Source organism: Eumetopias jubatus, unplaced genomic scaffold (genome assembly GCF_037043125.1).
Source record: "Eumetopias jubatus isolate StellerSeaLion01/CBP00866 unplaced genomic scaffold, mEumJub1_p1.0 scaffold_13, whole genome shotgun sequence".
NCBI lineage: Eukaryota > Metazoa > Chordata > Mammalia > Carnivora > Otariidae > Eumetopias > Eumetopias jubatus.
Window position 1 is genome coordinate 12,681,301 of NW_028274819.1, and position 17,946 is coordinate 12,699,246.

General features: G+C 45.8%; 2 protein-coding genes across 2 annotated transcripts; both read right to left on the minus strand.

Annotated features, from left to right (window-relative positions):
• Positions 1 to 1,748: 1,748 nt before the first annotated feature.
• Positions 1,749 to 2,694, minus strand: LOC148162606 (olfactory receptor 9Q2-like). The gene is given in 2 exon segments (XM_088017862.1): positions 1,749 to 1,994; positions 1,996 to 2,694. Coding segments are annotated over 2 exon segments (945 nt in total).
• A 7,060-nt stretch (positions 2,695 to 9,754) lies between these two features.
• LOC114215156 (olfactory receptor 9Q1-like) lies at positions 9,755 to 12,941 on the minus strand. The gene is made up of 3 exons (XM_088017479.1): positions 12,126 to 12,941; positions 11,649 to 11,804; positions 9,755 to 9,841 (listed from the first exon to the last, which is right to left on the minus strand). Exons 1-3 carry the CDS (start codon positions 12,939 to 12,941, stop codon positions 9,755 to 9,757), a joined length of 1,059 nt encoding a protein of 352 aa, XP_087873605.1.
• Positions 12,942 to 17,946: the final 5,005 nt, after the last annotated feature.

Sequence of the window (17,946 nt, forward strand, 5' to 3'; positions counted from 1 at the left end):
AACTCAAATCTCTTGGCTCCCAGGGGAATTCCACCCCCCCCCCCATATCTTTTCCTAAACATGCCCACCCAACTCTTTTAAAAAGTTTTGTCCTGGGGCGCCTGGGTGGCTCAGTCATTAAGTGTCTGCCTTCAGCTCAGGTCATGATCTCAGGGTCCTGGGATCGAGCCCTGCATCGGGCTCCCTGCTCGGCGGGAAGCCTGCTTCTCCCTCTCCCACTCCCCCTGCTTGTGTTCCCTCTCTCGCTGTGTCTCTCACTGTCAAATAAATAAAATCTTTAAAAAAATAAAAGTTTTGTCCTATCGGTCCTTACAATGGAAATTCCTAAGGCTCAGAAGCTGCCATTTATTTAACCTACACACCTCATTTGCTCACACACAATTATGGGTGTGCACACACATATACACACACAGACACCTGTTGTCACATTACTCAATACTAGCACATCAGGGCTATAAAATAAATGGGACGACTGCCTGCGACCTCTACAGATTGGACTTTTATCTTTTCTTCTCCAGATAAAAGGAAAAGTAAATGTGCAACAACAATAAATTCCAGATTGAGAGACTGAATAGAATGGGCAAGAGATCATAGCAGCAGACCATGTGTATGGCAATTAGGAGCTCAGGCTCCACTGGGGTGGAAGCCCCCTCGACCACTTATTTGCTGCCCTTGGGAAAATTGCTCAGCCTCTCTGAATCTCTGGTGCCTCATCTCCCTACAAAGCAGGAGTAATCGTGGAACACGCCTCCCCGTGTTGTGGTGAGAGATAAATCAGATCATTCCTCTAGCACACATCACACAATTCCTGGAAGTTGATAACTGTCTGATGAATGTTAGTTACTGTCTATAATTTATTATTATTATTAGCCAAAAACCACAGAAGCAGTAAGAAGGAAATAATGAAAGAATAAATGATGGGATTTGGAAAATCCCTTTGGATCAAAACAGTAGTGGCATTTGTAGATAACTTCTGGAATTTCCAAATATTTTTACTTCACCCATCAAGTATTTGTTGTGCGAGGCAATGTACAGCATTCAACAGATATTAGCAAATAAGACAGACATGGTCCCTGCTCATTCATGCGTTGGATCCTCAAAAATCTAGTCCTATAAATAGGTAAACCAACTTGGCAGATAAAAAAACAAACAAACAAACAAACAAAAAACTGAGGACTGAGGAAGTTGGAACATAAAGGTAGACCCTGGAACCTGAGATTGATGTATTTATTCAACAAACACTTAATTGGGTGCCTTTCATGCTCTAGGTGCTTGGCTAGGCACTGAACACACAGAAATGACTCTCACAGATAAGAATGCTTTGTCTCATGTAGTTTACTTTCTAGTTGTGAGATTTAGAACATCAGATGGTGACAAGTATTACGTAGAAAAATAAATCAGAGGGGCACCTGGGTGGCTCAGTCGTTAAGCATCTGCCTTCAGCTCAGGTCATGATCCCAGGGCCCTGGGATCCAGCCCTGCATCAGGCTCCCTGCTCCGCGGGAAGCCTGCTTCTCCCTTTCCCACTCCCCCTGCTTGTGTTCCCTCTCTCGCTGTGTCTATCTCTGTCAAATAAATAAATAAAATCTTAAAAAAAAAAAAGACTAATAAATCAGAAAGTGGAGGTAGGAAGTTCAGGTGCAATTTTAAGTACGGTTGCCTGGGAAAGTCTCCCCAAGTAGGTGATATCTGAGGACAGACAGAGAGGACAGAGACACTAAGGAAAGATGTATTTGGCAAAAGTCCATCTAGGGCCTTCCAGAAGACTTTGACCTGTGCAGGGCTTTCATAAGCACCTCCTTTACCTCCTTATTCCTCAGGCTATAGATGAAGGGGTTCAGCATGGGGGTCACCACCGTGCAGAGCATGGACACCACCCGATCCTCCTGTGAGGACTGGCCAGAGTTATCTCCGAGGTACATGAAGATGAGGGTGCCGCAGAAGAGGGACACAGCCGTGAGGTGCGAGGCGCAGGCGGAGAAGGTCTTGGTCCGGTCCCCCCGCGGAGCGGATCTGCAGGATGGCCCTGATGATAAAGAGGTAGGACACCAAGATCACCACCGTGCAGGCAGGGATCACGAAGATGGCAAACACAGTGATGACCACCTCCTGGGTGTCGCTGTCCCCACAGGTCAGCTTTAACAGAGGGGGGAGGTCACAGAAAATAAAGTCGATCTCATTGTCCCCACAGAAGGAGAGGGTGAAGGCTGTGACCGTGCGAACAGAGGCGCTGGAGAGACCAGCGCCGTAAGCCCCGGCCACCAAGCCCCAGCGGGCCTTCTCGGTCATGATGGTGACATAGAGCAGGGGCCGGCACACGGCCAAGTAGCGGTCATAGGCCCTGAGGGCCAGGAGGTAGCAGTCGATGGAAGCGAAGAAGGTGAAGAGGAAGAACTGCGCGGCGCAGCGGGTGTAGGACAGCGCGGCCCCGCGCTCCAGCAGCGCGGCCAGCATCTGCGGCACGACGGCCGACGAGTAGCACATGTCCACGAAGGAGAGGTGGCCAAGGAAGAAGTACATCGGGCTGTGCAGCCGGCCATCCACGCGGATCAGGAGGACCATCCCCGCGTTCCCCAGCAGAGTGAGTAGATAGAAGCTCAAAAACACCAAGAAGAGAGGAAGCCCCCACTCGGGGTGCTCGCTGAACACAGTGAGGAAGAACTCGGTCACTACGGTGCCGTTCCTCCCGGCCATGCGTCCGGCCGGTCGCCAGCGCGGACTGCCAGGAGCCAGGCGCGGGGGTCCTGAAGACAAGTGCAAGTCACTTCAAGTAAGAAAGCTTTAACTAGGGTGTCTGAGGGGAGGCACAGGACTTGAACAAATTTTGCAGGCTAAGTGGAAATGGACAAATGCAGAGCTCACTATAAGATCAGATAAAAGGTGGGGCACCCGGTGGCTCCGTGGGTTAGGCATCCAACTCTTGATTTCCGCTCAAGTCATGATCTCAGCTGCCGGAGATGAGCCCCGCATCCTCTCTGCGCTGGGGGTGGAGTCAGCTCTAGATTCCCTAGCTCCCTCTGCCCCTCCCCCACCTCTCTTCCTCTCTTAAAAAAAAAAAATATTAAAAGTGATGAATGCGTCTATTACACTAAGAATGGACAGCAAGTGATTCTCTGACTTACAAGTCAGCTGTTGTATTTGCATCTCTGTCCCAATTAGCTGTTTGATCTTACACAAGGCACTTAACCTCTCTGAACCTCAATTCTTCTTCTGCCAGAGGGGCATCATTAATATCTGCCCTACTTACCAGATAAGGCTAATGGACAGATTAAAACAGACGCAAAAGTTCATTGGAAAGCTAAAAACACTCCATGTATATATGGTGGCTATTTAAAATTTTAAATGAATGTTTTAAGGAAGGAAAATCTATATTCTACGAACAAAGGAGCATGAACGCCCCCCCCCAAAAAAAAAGCCCATTAGCAATCAGCAATAGGCTCTGCTTGTAGGAATATTTTTATTCTCAATCTAAAAACAAGCATGTTTAACAAATAGCTATTATCCTAATTAGAGTGTGCTGGCTTACTAAGGGTTTTTCGTTTGTTGTTTTTTGTAAGTACTAGCAATAACCTTGGAATCAAAACAACAATCATAAGCTCCTTTCAGCACCTAACAAAACTCAGTAAGCACTGTTTGGTTGCTCTCACTGTCCTGGAAAACAGCAGCAGTTTAATAATAGACAGCATCCAAATTTGAAAGCAGAAATATTTCGGCAGTCTGGTGTCTTAAGTGCTGTTGGAGGAATCTTGGATAATGGATTTGGAGTCCTTATAGGGTTCTAAAACAGGGATGTAAAGGAGAACTTTGATTCCATTTGATTACCTGATGTACCAGCAGCCAGGCCAATATCGAGCAGATCCATTAGGGAAAATAATAAAGAAAAGAAATTACATCTGGAAGCCAGGGGCTGGGCATGGACCACCCTCACCTGAATTTCTCTTTGCTAGTGCCTTCCTCCTTCGTGTAGGTTTCCTCGGCCGGCAACCTGCCGATCCAGAGGAGACCTGTGTTCTAGTTCACCCACACAAGATGTGCGACCCTAGGCAAGTCCCTTTTCCTCTCTGGACTTCAATTACCTTGTCTTTGTTCCCTTTCAATAAACAACAATACAGCGTGAGTCCATAATCATCACAACCTGGGTGAGGTGAGGTGAAGTGGCTTCCAGACCTAGAGGTCCCTCTCTTTCTTCTCACCTTTGACAAAATAATAGATCCCTGACTCTAGAGCTTCCTGGGACTCTGTCAGACTCAGACAGCGTAGCAGGGCTAGGGGACCAGCCTGAGCTTCAGATCCAGCCCTAGACCTTGCTGGTGGGGCTTCCTATATTCACTGCCCCAGCATCATGCCTGAATTGGTCCCTGAGGCGAGTCTCCAGGGAGAGGCAATTTATCTTCATGTGACTTCTAATGAGGTGTCTAATATCTTTGAGGATTTCTTTCTTATTTCCAGCTCCAAAAGCTCCGTCTCACATCCTGCCGTCTCTCAACAGCACCCGATGGGGCTGGTTCCTGGCTTGCCTCGTTCCTGCCTTATGCCAAAAGCAATGAGCTTTTTTTGAAGGTTTCCTGTATCTCAGTTGGGAATTTTGTCAAGGGTTTTGCCCACTGCCACTCTAGCCAGCTCTGACCTGATCCCAAAAGGAGACTCTTTGGTAAGCACAAGCTTTTGCTCCCCGTTGCCAAGATACACTGGAATTGGTAACTCCAATAGTTCACTGTTTGACAGAAACAGAATTGTGCAAATGGGGTCATGAGACAGATTGTCAGAGAGGCAGGTGTGCATGAGTTCTGAACAGACTTCTACCAGGCAAACTGAGTAAATTCTTTATGGTGATCTATCTCTCCTCCAGAGAACTAGTTCTCAAACTGGTTCTCCTGATGCATAAGAATTGCCCAGGGAATTTATTTAAAACGTGAATACTATCATCCCACCTCCAGAAAATCTGATACAGTGTCTCTGCCGTGGGGCACAGACATCTACCTTGTTAACAGGCATCCCAGGTGGTTCCAGGGAGGAAAATAGGTTTACTATTCTCACAGGTTTGAAAATCACTACACACTGTATCTTCCATGTGGAAAATCATATTGCAGAGCAGCATATTAAATGATCCATGAGTTCCTATAATTAAGAAACCTTGCCAAGGAGGGGCGCTTGGGCGGCTCATTCGGTTAAGCGTTGGACTCTTGGTTTTGGCTCAGGTCATGGTCTTGTGGGTCATGGGATTGGCGCAGCATTGGGCTCTGTGCTCCGCGGGGAGTCTGCTTGTCCCCCCTCCCTCTGCCCCTCCCCTGTGCTCACACATGCATTCTCTTTCTCTCTGAAATGAATAAATAAATCTTAAAAAAAAAGAAACCTTACCAACATTCTTAACCCACCGTTTCCCAAAAATATTTGACCACAGAACCTCTTTTTCACTGAGAGCAGATTAGCACCCTGCAGAATTCAAGTTCCCAGGGATGGATGCACCTTAGGCAGCACACCTCTGTAAAAACTCAGCAGTTGACCAAATGCCAGACAGCAAAACCATAATCATTCCAAGGATTTCAAGATGACTCATCATCTTGAAATCTGGCTCCTTTAAGTCTCTGCAGACTGGCTGCCCCAAGAGCAATGGCTCCTACTGTGAAAGGCATTGGAAGGGGGTCAGGTGGGGAAAAGCATCCCTCCAGACAGATCCCTCAGGAGCTTTTTAAAAAAGACTTCTTCAGGTCTGAAGAGGGTCCAGTGGCTGAGCTCCTACAGTTCTGCTTCAAAAATAACAGTGACTCCACCTCCTTATTTCCCCAGGAGAAATAGGCTGCTGAGACCATCAGAACCCTACTTTCAGGAAGCTATGGTAGAATTTTAAACCACTATCAGATAATTAGTAAGACAATTCAGTCATTATGAGGCCAGCCCCAGAAAGATAGCAGAATGGACCTCAAAGAGTATAGACCAAAATCTCACATTTGTCAGTATTGGGGCCTATACAATACAGTAAAGGAAGATTAGAGGTCTGTTGCTGAGAACTGCAGATCTGACCAACTTTGTCTCCTAGTTTAGAGATTCAGGGCCTGGTGGCAGCTGAGCCAAAATGTGAAAGGGAAATCCAATAAAATAATAATAGCAAAGACCACGTAAGTGGTTTACCAAACGCCAGTTGACTCTTCTAAAATGATAGAAGAAGATGATGATGATAGGTAGATGATAGATAGATAGATAGATAGATAGATAGATAGATAGATAGATGTATTAGCTAATTAAATCCATGCAACAACCCTATGAGTTAGGTACTTTATTATCCCAAATTTAAGGGGATAAGAACATATAGGACAGACAGTTGAAGTGGATCACCAATAGTGCCAAAGTGAGGGGCAGAACCAGGGTTTAAACTGAAGTAGTCTGGCTCTAGAATGCACACTCTTAACTCCTATACTTTATTGCAAACCCTCATGAGGATGTCTCTGAACCCCATATTTGCAAATAGTTGGAGGGTGCTTTCTTCTACATCTCTGTATTCTTTTTAACCTTTTAGGAAGAAGGGACCGGCCTTAGAGCTAGGCCTACATTGCAGAGTGAGCAGATTATGGTAGAAAATTCTTGGAGTACTTGGCAGTTGCTCCTTCTAAGAAGTATTATTCACAACCATGGAGAAAGGATGGACTCAGCATCGCCCTCCTCCCCTTATGGCCTCACCCATCTAAGGGCAGATGATTGGATGAGGAGAAAACTTGACCTGAGTTGACTGCCAGGGGTAATCCTCTCTTCTTCCAAAAGGCTCTTTGCTTGACCTACTTTAAGTGGGTATCTCTTCCTTGTAGCCAACAAGTCACGCCTCACAGCCTAGAGGGGGCATTAGGAAAGAGGGCAGGTTTGGGTGTAAGGAGGACATAGCCTCAGCTCTCACGCTGGGATCCATCTCTACTATCTTCCCCCATCCATACTTGGGTGGATCTCATGCCAATACTTCAAGGTTGAGGACTGCCTAGGGCCCATAAATTTGCTTTGGAAGCACTTTTCCTGATGTTACAGTTCATCATTGGTGTTCCTGCCCTCGCTTTACATATGGTGGAACTGTTGGATTTTTAGAGGATCCTATAAAATGCTAGAACTACAGGGGACATTAGAATTCAAATGACCTGGGCTTTCCAATTCATAGGCAAATAGGCTGCGGTCCCCAAACAAGAAGACAGTCAGTGGTTGAATCAGCTCATTTGATTCCCAATCCATAACTTTTTAAGACCAAACTGGCTAACTGGCACCTTACCCAGTGGCCCCTTACTTCCCCCCAAAACAGAGGAGGTCCCAAATAAAGACGACCAGATAATCAAGTGAGTTCTTCTTGATTCAGTTCTAATTCTTCAAAGTGCATTATCTGCCCTTCCTATCCCCCTGAGACAAGCTTCTTCCACTGCTTCCTTGATAAGCTGTCTCGAAGTTTTCTTAGAGCTTCTGTATCTGAACTTCCCAAAATGATGGAGCCAGAAGAACGTTAGGGATCCAGTCCAGCTCCTCATAAATGTGGAGAATAAGATCCTAAAAGGGGAATTCTTACAGTCATTCTGGGCTTCTTGATGAGGCCTTTCTTCTTTGCAAGCAACAAAAGCCCAGCACCTAACATGGCTGGAACACAGAAGAATTCTCTGCAAGACTCTCAAAACCTTTGCAGGTGCAGGGAAGGGCGCAGCTAGACATTAGGGGGCAACTGGGACCAATAACTCTAGTGACATCAGGAATTTCTCTACTGTCCATAACTGTCTCTGACTTTCAGCTTTAGTTTTTTCCAAACCAACTTCTTCCACAAAGTAGAAAAAAATGGCCACGGGTTGTGTCCATACCTCACATGCCCTAGCTTTTCCACCACAAAAAAAAAAGATGAAAATCACTTTTTTTCTGCTGCCAGGTTAAAAACAAAAAATCCCGAGGAAGGCCTCAGATGTCATATGGCCAAGGGACTAGGTACCAGGATTGGCCTAACATTGGTCAGGTGCCAGAGTCAGTCAGCCAGAAAGATGGGCTCGACAGGGAAGGGAAGTGCTCATGTGAACTCCTGGTCAGATTCCCAGATGAGAGGGGATGCTGGTCTGGATGCACAAAACGATAGGTTTTCACCACGCTAAGATAAGGAGAATCCAAGAAATTCCTGCTGCACCTGTGCTTCAGGGAACTCACAGAGGTGGCGGCTAAGCAGTGACTCGGGGAAGCAAGAGGCGGCAGAGCGGGAAGCGGGTGTGTCGCTGGTCTTTACACAGTCCACGTTTACCTCCTACCGACAGATCTAACTGCCATCAACAGGGCATCGGAAAGACAACTGCTGTCTGGTGATGTCTTTAAGCTTTATGCCTGACCACCTGAGGCCCATGCAAAGCATGCGGAGTTCATCTTCCTTGACTTAAGCGCCCATTCCCATACTTCTCTGTTACCTAAACTCGGGTGCTCTCTCATCCTAACCCGTGCTCAGAAAGGGCTCCCTTCTGAACACAGTGGCTGGTGCTGCATCATGTGGGTCCTCTCTTCACATAAGTTATACTTTAACAGAATTAAAGCCCAGATACACAGAATGTCACAACACAGGGGGACTCTTAGAATTCTTATGTTCCAGTCTCTCCCTAATTTTTCAGGTGGAGAAATTGAGGTACAGAATTGGGAATTTCCTTATGGAAGGACCCAGAGCTGGTTAGTGGCAGGCACCACCCAGCATTCTTTGTATCAGCCTATGGTCCCCAGAAAAGAAAGCCACATGAACTGATTTCAAGCAAAGGAATTGGAAAACAAAGCAAGGGGATTAAGAGGGAATCAGGCCTCTTCTTGATACCTTGCAAATCATGCCTTATTGCTCATGTCTACTGCAATTGATGTACGGTAATATCTGTTAACTTGAGGTGCCCCTGGAAGGGCATGGCTTTTCTTCCTCCACCTCCTGGACCAAGCGGTGTGGTCGCCAGGACCCTCCTCTCAGGTCTGGGGCAAAAAAGCCTGGGAGAGTCTCCTGAAGCCACCAGAGAGGCCATGATACCAATAAGTCCCTTCTTTGACAGCTCCTGGAGGACCTGGCTTATGGTAGTAGAGTTCTCCTTGGAGGATACCGTGTTCTGACAGGCAGTTGAGAAGGGTGAGGGGGGCATCCAGCTGAGCTCCAGGCAGGAGACAGGAGGGTGTGAGTAGGGTGTTATACTCACTATCCCCCTTATTGAGCTGGATAGCCAAGGTCATCTCTCCAGAAGACCTTTTTTATTCTACTTTTAGATATTACTGCCACATTCATAACCTTGCCACAGATGGTGTTTTCTGGTCTGAATAGCCTAGTATGCCCTATGCATATTTTTGAATAATTAATCGTCAAGTATATATTTTCTATTAAAACAGGACATTCAAAATTAAAATAACTCAACAAGAAGAATCCATTTGCTTTATTTGAATGACTTCAATGCAAGATATAGGAAGATGTAAGGAAATACTAACGCTTATTTACAACCAGGTAACCTTCATGGTATCAACTATTCTTTAAAAATACCTCATTCGGGGTCATCTGGGTGGCTCAGTTAAGTGTCTGACTCTTAATCTCAGCTCAGGTCTTGATCTCAGGGTCGTGAGTTCAAGTCCCACATTGGGCTCCATGTTGGGAGGGGAGTCTACTTTAAAAAAATAAACAAATAAAACAAAAATACCTAATTTAATTCTGTCTGCCCTTCCATACATAAGTGGATAATACCTCAGGACATTTTCTTAACCTTCCCTGAGCTCTCCCTATAGAGTAAAAGGTATATGGCACCCCTTATACAAGACGGGATTTGCAGCCAGTAGTTTCTACAGACAGTTCAGTTGGCCCCTTCTTCTCAAACATCCGCCTTTCACGGCCTGCCTGGAATTCCATCAGAAGGAGCATTCAATAGTCTCCTGAGACCTGACAGCTCATTCTCCTCGCAGGTCCTTTCAATTCATGGTGTGCTCCCTGCCTTCCAGAAGATTCCAAGAGAGCAGATAGCTGTTTGGTGTACTGCTCTTACTCATACAGATCCAGTGATGTCTCTTCAATCAGGAGGGAACTTTATATAACCAATCTGAGCTTTCTGACTCCTTCCTTACCTTTTGCCACCACCTGTAACAGTTGACATGGGGGCTATCTATTAACCATCCCTCTTGTGGAGCTATGGATTTCCAACCCGGGCTTTCATAACCAGACACACCACCATTAAATGGATCAAGTATTTCTTATGATGGTTATAACATATATTTTAAATCATCCTGTCCTCTAGAAATATACATGATGTCTTTGAAGATTGTAATGTGTTTTATTTTACTGCGGGTGATCTTAAATTGAGTATCCTTTGCACACGTTCACTCCGAATCTTCAACCTTTCATTTAGCTGCTTCTTCCAATTTAAAATCCTGTTACTGGTATTCTCTGCTTTTCGAAAGTTTGAGTTGCCCCACTTTGCTTTTACGAAAGACCTGTACTAGCACCTGTTTTGGCTAACTGAAAGAAATCCAAAGAGGGTTTTCACTTTTACAGAAAATGACAAAAGGTGAAAATAACGTTCAGCGTGCACCGTAAACAGTGAGGGGGCCCCACTAAGCTCCCTCCCCCAGAACTACACTCAGCTGCTCAGCATCAAGCCAACATCCCTCTGAACTCTGTCTGCAAGCATCTGTGCTTTATCTCGATTTATTTTGTGCATCCCTTAGCAAGATGTGTCCTAAGGTGTCAGAAAAGCCTAAGAGAGGTTATTTTGGGAATTTGGGAATGCCCAAAGAAATTTCCACATAAACTAATGGTAATTGCTTCTTTGCTTTATGCCATTTGGGCTTAAGAATGTTTTCATAGGCAGGCTCTACAGTCAGATAGCGGGGCAAAGCTGTACTGGAATTCCAGGTGTGACATGACATTTTTGGCTGGCTGAGGGTGGAGTCATCCTTCATTTGCAAGATACCGTCACCTCCCTTTCCTCTCCCATGATGGTTTACATCAATCATATACCTGGGATCTTGTTTTTTGGTAATCCAAGGGACAGGGAGAAAAGGAGTTTGACTTCCAGGAATAAGGATCAACATAAAAAGAGAAAATGAGATGTGGGTGGCCTGTTTCCTTCTAGTGCCTTGCGTTTGAGCACCTATAAGTTCGAGAAGAGAAGATCAAGAACCAGTAGACTCTAGAAGGTTTCAGACACAGGTTGAGCTATTATAGACACAGGGACCTGGTACAGGAGAACCTTCTTGCTTACCTATGCATGGAACGCAGAAATGCTCTGCCTCCCTGAGGTCAAAAACTCTAAAAACAGAATCGACATCAATGATACAGACACTGCAGAAACTCTCATGGGCAGGGGGAATGGTATAAATTCACAAAGTGGATTCTCAACAAATAACGTGACACATTGGGGCTGGAACAGGTGGGGAAGAAGGAAGAACAAGGTATGTTTCCAGTGGTGATAGGAATTGACAGGCATGTTTTCTTGGGCATTTTTCAGTGATTCCGGTCAGGCACCCCGTCTGAGCTGCTGCAAGAGTCTGAAGAATACTTTGAGCAGCGTCAGCTTTATTAACTGGACCATCGAATTACTACCTTAATCATTAAACATAAATGTAATCTAAATGTTGAATCCTAATTGATGACATAATTATGAAGTGTCTGGGAGTGAAGAGTCCTAACACTGATGTCAGCAGCTCACTTTGAAGGGCATCAAAAAATAAGGCAGATTGAAGGGCGAATTGACGGATGGGTAAATGGATAGATTATAAATATGTGATAAAGCAAATGGAACAAAATATTGGCAATAGCAGAATCTAAGTATTGGGTATAATTCACAATACATTATTTTCAACATCTCTATATGATAGAGATCTCTCATAGAAAAGTTTGTAACAACGGTCATTTTATTTTATAGTCACAGACCTGTGATGTGTGACACATCTGGATTACGCAGGATTGAACCACACATCCTTTTGTCATTTGGCCTGAGAGTTAGAGCTCTTCCCCCAATCTCTTTGCAGGTGGTCTCTTCCTTTTCTTTTTTTCTCTCTCTGGAACTAAAAGTTCTGGTTCCTTTTTATACCTTGTACCATTCCTTTAAACATTGAGCATGCCGTGAATAATGAGTGTCCAAAAGGCTGGCCCTGGGGAAGAGTTGATTCTTAGGATTTTCCACCCGATCCTCCTGTGAGGACTGGCCAGAGTTATCTCCGAGGTACATGAAGATGAGGGTGCCGCAGAAGAGGGACACAGCCGTGAGGTGCGAGGCGCAGGCGGAGAAGGTCTTGGCCCGGCCCCCCGCGGAGCGGATCTGCAGGATGGCCCTGATGATAAAGAGGTAGGACACCAAGATCACCACCGTGCAGGCAGGGATCACGAAGATGGCAAACACAGTGATGACCACCTCCTGGGTGTCGCTGTCCCCACAGGTCAGCTTTAACAGAGGGGGGAGGTCACAGAAAATAAAGTCGATCTCATTGTCCCCACAGAAGGAGAGGGTGAAGGCTGTGACCGTGCGAACAGAGGCGCTGGAGAGACCAGCGCCGTAAGCCCCGGCCACCAAGCCCCAGCGGGCCTTCTCGGTCATGATGGTGACATAGAGCAGGGGCCGGCACACGGCCAAGTAGCGGTCATAGGCCCTGAGGGCCAGGAGGTAGCAGTCGATGGAAGCGAAGAAGGTGAAGAGGAAGAACTGCGCGGCGCAGCGGGTGTAGGACAGCGCGGCCCCGCGCTCCAGCAGCGCGGCCAGCATCTGCGGCACGGCGGCCGACGAGTAGCACATGTCCACGAAGGAGAGGTGGCCGAGGAAGAAGTACATCGGGCTGTGCAGGCGGCCATCCACGCGGATCAGGGTAGTCATGCCCAGGTTCCCCAACAAGGTGACGAGATAGATGAACAGAAACGGGAGGAAGAGAGGAAGTGCCCATTCAGGACAGTCGGTGAAGGCAGTAAGGAGGAATTCACTCACCAGGGTGACGTTCTTCTCTGCCATGAGGTGGTGCCTCACGGGGCTAGGATAAAAAGCCACATCGGAAGCTATAAATAGGACTGACCTGTATTTCTAGTTTATGTTTATTGGACCAGTACTCTGGAAAAAATATGCCGCCTGCTGTGTGGGACTTCAGAGATGACTGGTCTTAGCTCCTACCTTCAAGGGAGCTCTGAGAAATAGAAGCATCGTACATGTCAAGAAAGCCATACAGGAGGACATTTCCGAATAGAATTGCACATTCTCCTTAGTCAGCTGTGGGAGCCCCTGTGAGCCAAATAACCATTCTTAAGCAAAATTTCCCTGTCACTCCAATAGGGGTTGATACATGGGGTCCTGTCTACCATGCGAATATCCATCTCAGGACTCCGTCCCTTTTTCTCCAAGACCACCACTCCTCCCTTATTTCAAACACTCGTCATCTCTTGCCTGGATCAAAACCACAGCGGTGTAACTAAGAGCTCCCCCTGCCCTCAGACACACTTCTTGCCAATTCTTGCTCTTCATTGTGGCCAGAGTAATATTTCTGACTTTAATTTGATCATGCCTTACTCCCCTGTTAAAATCTAGCCATGGAACCCCATCAAGGATAGAATAGGATATTCTGTAGACTCCTCGGCATGTTGGGGAAACCCTCTATGGGGTCCCCCTCCCTGCTTCCCCATGCCCCTTGCTTACTCCTCACTCCTCACACCTGCATCCACACCCCACCCTCTCATCCATCTCTCCAGCCACACTGGGTTATTTGCAGCTTCTCTAATCCCCATGCTCTCTCTCATCTCTGTGTTTTCCACAGGCCACCCCTTCTGACAAAACACCTTATCTTTCCCATCCCCAGGGTCAGATCGTACCTCTCACAAAAAAAGGCTTCTTGAGTCTGTCTTCCCTGGTGAGGGTGTGTGCCCCTGGAGCTCAGCACATAGTAAGGGTTTAAGATGTCTTCACAGAATAAATAGGGTTATCAAATAAGATGTGAAGCACCTTGCAAAGGGAAAGGCACTATACACATTTTCAAGTGATTATTTTTATTTTCTGAAAATGGTTAAAAGCAAAAAAATCATTAAAACCAATCACCATTCACAAACATCATAAGCTATACTCAGGCTTCCCCTTCCATTCTCAACCCAACAAGGTGCTTCCTTAACAGGAAGCCATTGTCTTAATTAGAGCCTCTTCATTTACCAAAAACATATTTTATAAGAACTGATATTGTCCTTAATAATAGAAGCACAGAGATAGAAACTTTTCTAAGTGGGGGCACTTGGGTGGCTCAGTCAGTTAAGCACTCGACTCCTGATTTCGGCTCAGATCATGATCACAGGGTGGTCAGATCGAGCTTGGCTCAGGCTAGTACTCAGCAGGGAGTCTGCTTCTCTCCCTCTGCCCCTCCCCCTGCTCTCTCTCTCTAAAATAAATAAATACATCTTGAAAAAAAAAAAGACATTATTCTAAGTAATTTCTGTATTAACTCATCTAATCCCACAACCACTTTACAAGGTAGGAAATTTTATTATCCTCGTCTTACAGATGAGGAAACAGACAGAAAGAGCTGACATCACATACCCAAGACCGCACAGCCAGTAAACGGAACTGTCATTAGGACACTTCTGTGCTGCACACAGAAGCACTATACATCTCATTGCTAAATTTTGCATGCATCACGTTATCTCCTCCTACAGCCCAACGGGACGTGCCCGGATACCTGCACCACAGTCAACTTCTATCTGGAGGTTGATGGGGACTTTTGTGCTAATGGACAGAGTCCTTTGTCAGAGTTGCAGTGCAGCAGGATAAAGAAGATATTTGATCATCTTTAAAGCATTAGATCTTGGCAGCTAGTCAGGCTGATGTATTGGGGGAAATTATAAATAAAAGAAATTGGATCTAAGGATCTGAATTGAGCATGAACCAAGAGAACCGGACCCGTTTTCTCCCCCTGAATCCCACTCCACCTTTACCAGAGGCCAGCCCTCTTCTCTCTGTGTTCCTGAAAGGTCATTTGTCTTCTATGGCTTGGAGCATCCCATGGGTGTAGGCGAAAGACTACCGCTCTGGGCAGCAGGAGATCTGTCTGGGTGGTTCCTGCCCTCCCATACCTGCTCGGCTATCATGATGAGCAAGTGACTTAATCTCCTAGGGCTGCAGTGTCCTTCACCCTCCTCGTACACTCCCCTCACACACACAAAAAAAATAGTGAACGAACAAGGCAACAATAATGTCATAGCTGCCTGAATGTCAGTCCCTGCTGACATTCCCCCATGTCATCTTCAACCAACTTGCAAGCTCTGATCTGTCAAGCACTCTCTTCTCGCTGCCCTCAAACTTTCTGTTTCCTTGATCTGGGAAATCTGGTTAAAACGTATTCCTCACCCTGGTTTTTGTTCAATTGCAGGTTGGGAAGGCGGAGGCTGGAAGGCATCCTCTTCTTATGGGCTCCTGGCTCCAATGTTCCCTCTTTAGGGGAAGACACTAATCGTTGGTATAAGAGCTCTGAAGTCCCCAAACGATGGCAAAAATGGTCTCTAAGGAAAGGCAATTATTTTTAACAAGGCACCTGGTCCCAGTCCCAGCTCCCAAAGCCCTGTGACATGTCCACTGAGCACGGGATAAAAGTCCTGAATCCTGGTTCTGCACAGTGCTCTGAGTAGAGAGATGTCTCTGCTTTAACTTCTGCAGTCAGAACAATGTCAGAAATTATGCCCATTGCCACCCTCGTCAGAGCAGCCAGATCCTGGAAGAAGGGTGCTTTATAAACAGGAGGCTTTGATCTGCATAATCCTGGAGGACAAACAGGGGAAGACCTCAACAAGACACATTGTGTCTTCTAAGTTTGCCCTTCCCAGGGGTCGAATGTTTCATTAAGTGTCAGTCTCTCTCTCTCTCTCAAAAGCAAATAAAACCAAAGGAAAAGACAATGTTGCCCAGAGGAGAAATTGGCAAGTTCTTGTTGGCGTGGCCTCTGCCAGCAATCTGCATCTTGGACACTGTAATATTTTTGAAATCCCAACTTCATAAGCATTTTGTTAAGTCACTGAATTCCAACATGTTTCAGTTCAGAAAAGGAAAAAAGGAAAATGGGAGATAACAAAATAATTGTTTTCTCTGACAATTAGGAGAACCAAAAGAAAATGACACCACACAGTTCATTAATCCATTACTGTGCTAAGAATTCTAAACAAAGAGCAAGAGACACAAAACGAAACAAACCTCTCCAAAAGAGAAAACACATGCCTGTCCACAAGAATGTGCAATCTCATAGGTAAGGTAATTATCCATCTGACAAGATAACAGGTACTAACTCTTAGCCAAGGTGGTGTACACAAGGTGCTACGGGGATTCAGTGTAGGTCAGGATTACTTATAGGTGGAACAGATCAGGGAGGACTTCCCAGAGGAGGTGACCCTTTGGACAGAGGTAGGGGGGCAGGGATGATGGGCAAAACTCTTCAGGAAAGGGAACCAATGTGAGGAAACATAGGAGCAAGACAGCCTGAGACAAGGGATGGTACTTTGGCAACAGCACAGGTTGGTACCGGGCAGTTCCGGGACTTGGGTGAGGTGAGTGAGGCATTCGCCTCGGGTGCAAAAGCTTAGGTGGTGCCAAAAACAGTAAACAAGGTATATATTAATGTAATATTATTAAAAAGTCAAAATCAATGCAAAAAAATCTATGGGGGACAAAATATCATCAAGCTTTCTAACAAAGACACCAGTATCATTGACCGTCCTTTGCCTCCATCTCTAATGGCTTAACACAGCAGTGGGACTAGGGGGTACACTTGAAAAGGAAGGGCAAATCAAAAGGAATGAGATCTTGCCATTTGCAACGACGTGGATGGAACTGGAGGGTGTTATGCTGAGTGAAATAAGTCAATCAGAGAAAGACATGTATCATATGACCTCACTGATATGAGGAATTCTTAATCTCAGGAAACAAACTGAGTGTTACTGGAGTGGTGGGGGGTGGGAGGGATGGGGCGGCTGGGTGATAGACATTGGGGAGGGTATGTGCTACGGTGAGCGCTGTGAATTGTGCAAGACTGTTGAATCACAGATCTGTACTTCTGAAACAAATAACGCAACATATTTTAAGAAAAAAGAAAAAGAAGAAGATAGCAGGAGAGGAAGAATGAAGGGGAGTAAGTCAGAGGGGGAGACAAACCAGGAGAGATGATGGACTCTGAGAAACAAACTGAGGGTTCTAGAGGGGAGGGGGGTGGGGGGATGGGTTAGCCTGGTGATGGGTATTAAAGAGGGCACGTTCTGCATGGAGCACTGGGTGTTACGCACAAACAATGAATCATGGAACACTACATCAAAAACTAATGATGTAATGTATGGTGATTAACATAACAATAAAAAATTTTTAAAAAAAAGAAAAGAAAAGGAAGGGCAAGACCAAGGGGCTTCCAGGGACAGGTTTAACAAGTGCCTTTTAAGCATCTGGGCATATTTCACTTCTTTCCTCTCTGCCATCCACTTAGGAAAAGACCATGAAGGAAGGTCGACTTAAAAAGACCAAATACTCGCAGAGAGGATCCTTAACTATTTCAAAGTCCTCTCTTCATCTCTCCTCACCAGAGCCTGTGGTTTGAGACAGATAATTCCTCATTTGTACCAATGAGGAAAAAGGGCAAGAGGAGCCCAAGGTCATTAGTTAATTGGTGTGTGGACTAGAAATTTGGTCTGTCCTGTGCATACTGGTTGCTAATGGACTCTGCCCAGACCACAGCCCCAACTGCCCAAGAGGACATTTTTTTATGACCCTCCATACACACACTTATCCACCCAAGCTCACTGGGTAAAGAGGTGAGTTCTCTGTGCTATGCCGTATTAACAAATTACCTTAAAATCATAATGGCTTTACACAGTACGTTTATTTTTTATTCTTTTTAAATATTTTTATTTATTTATTTGACAGAGAGAGAGACAACACAAGCAGGGGGAGTGGGAGAGGGAGAAGCAGGCTTCCCGCCGAGCAGGGAGCCCGATGCGGGGCTCGATCCCAG